General features: G+C 52.9%; 1 protein-coding gene across 1 annotated transcript in view; it reads left to right on the top strand.

The window, feature by feature from the left end:
* Positions 1-2078, top strand: part of Catsperg (cation channel sperm associated auxiliary subunit gamma) — a 545789-nt gene that overhangs the window by 11184 nt on the left and 532527 nt on the right. Inside the window, 1 exon segment of the mRNA XM_029479260.1 lies at positions 2-148. Within this exon segment, the coding sequence (XP_029335120.1) occupies positions 2-148 (147 nt within the window).

Here is a 2078-nt window from a genome sequence, read left to right as displayed (position 1 = left end):
GGCTCCTACTACTGTCCCATTCTTGGCTTCTCAGCCACCATCCATGACGCCATTGCCACCGAGAGCACGCTCTTCATTCGACAGAACCAGCTCGTCTACTATTTCACAGGCACCTACAGCACGCTCTTTGACAAAAGCCATGGCAGCAGTGAGTACACTGGGCTGGGGGTAGGGGGCAGGAGGCATGTGGGTGTTAGAGAAACAAAACCAAGAAGGATATTGGCCAGAAAGGAAAAAGTCCAGGCATTACCATGGTGTACACCTTTCATCCCAAAACCTGGGAGACAGAGGCAGGGGCAGCAGGAGCTTATGGTCACCCTTAGCTACATAACCTGTTTGAGATGAATCTGGGCTACATGAGACTCTGGAGAGCGGGACCACACACATGGGTAGGGATGTTGCCAACCTCTAATCCTAGCACTTGAGATGATCTAGTTCAGGGCAATCGTGGGGTATGTATGTATGAATTAGGTCCCAGAGAGCCTGGGACACTGAGTGAGAACTGGTTCAAGCCACTCCCTCTGGGATGGAGGAGAGGGCAAAACAAACCAGGAGAGGTGGGGAATACCTGTGGGTTGGCTTACCTGACCCAGAAGCCCATGAGCACTTGGCTTCAGACAGAGGTCTATCCAGGTACTCACTGTAACTCTTGGTCTCCTTGCTAAGCTTGGTGATTCCTGCCCACACCCAGACCCAGAGAGCCACACATCTTTTGGCTAGTGGCTGCATGATGGCAGGGCCTCTGATTTGCCTCAGTCTGTCCAACACACAGTTCAGAACCAAGGGAACAAAAGAAGGGGTAGCCCATCTAGACCTCACAAAAAGCCCCAGTAGAGTAGTACATACCTGGGGGGTGGGGAGAGGGAGTGGGAGAAAACCAGCATTCCGCCAGAGTTCTGGTGCTCTGGGTGGGCGGATGCAGAAGGACTGCCACATGCTTTCCACATAGCCCCGGGTTGGTGTCTCCCTGTGTGAAGCCACTAAACCCCAGCTCAGTAGGTGGTGGACAAAGGGCAGTTCTAGATACCATGTTCTCAGTCTAGGGCATCCCACACTGGATACTGTGGAAGAGCTGAGAACACAATGGGGGCCCTGGGGTCAGCTTGGTCAGCCCCAGAGCCGAAGGGAGAAGAGGGCAGTGGGGGGGGCGGCGTGTGTGGTTCCCATGGGAGTGAGAATCCTTGGTCCAGACTGTGGCTGGAGCACAGGATGGCCTTCTGGCAGGAGGTTAGACACGGCTCCTTAGGGGAAAGCCTATCCCATCAGTCAGGAAAAGCGGGCATTGATGAGCAGAGACAGTCTGTGGTTTTAGAGCTTTATTGTAGAATGGCAGGGAGAAAGAGGGAAGGTAGAAAGAGAGAGTGAAGCTGGCCATGGCCATGTGGAGAGAGGGGGGAAGGAGAGAGAGAAGGAGGGCTAGAGAGTAAGAAAGGTGAGAGTTTAAGAGAGCGAGGAGGGGCCAAGCAGATCCTTTTATAGAGGGTCGGACTATCTTGCTGTTGTCAGGTAACTATGGAGAGAAACATACCTGGCTATGGTCAGGTAACTGTGGGGTGGAGTCTAGCCGGAATGCCCGGAGCTTGAGACATTGTCTGTATAACTGATAGTCACACATCTCTCCTGTGGGGGCTATGGGGGTGGTAACTTCTACAGGATCCAGGGGTTCAGGAGACATGATCGAACACCTTCAGTCCCATATAGGTGGAAATCACCACCTATCAGGTCCCCCAGGGTTCTAGATATTTGCTCGACTGGAGACCAGGCTGCCTGTGCCCAGCCCACTGCCCCACACATACCAGACACCACACTGCAGCATTAAGGAAGGCAGCAGCTGGAAGCTGGCCTATTTTTTTGTTTTTTGTTTTTTTTGTTTTGTTTTTTTTGGATTTTTCGAGACAGGGTTTTCTCTGTGTAGCCCTGGCTGTCCTGGAACTCACTCTGTAGACCAGGCTGGCCTCGAACTCAGAAATCCACCTGCTTCTGCCTCCCAAGTGCTGGGATTAAAGGTGTGTGCCACCACTGCCCGGCGGAAGCTGGCCTATTTGAGAGCAGCCTGGGCTATATATGGAGTTTGAGGC

This window comes from Mus caroli, chromosome 7, assembly GCF_900094665.2.
Source record: "Mus caroli chromosome 7, CAROLI_EIJ_v1.1, whole genome shotgun sequence".
Classification (NCBI taxonomy): Eukaryota; Metazoa; Chordata; class Mammalia; order Rodentia; family Muridae; genus Mus; species Mus caroli.
Note: the sequence above shows the minus strand (reverse complement) of the source record. Positions and strands in the feature narration are given on the sequence as shown.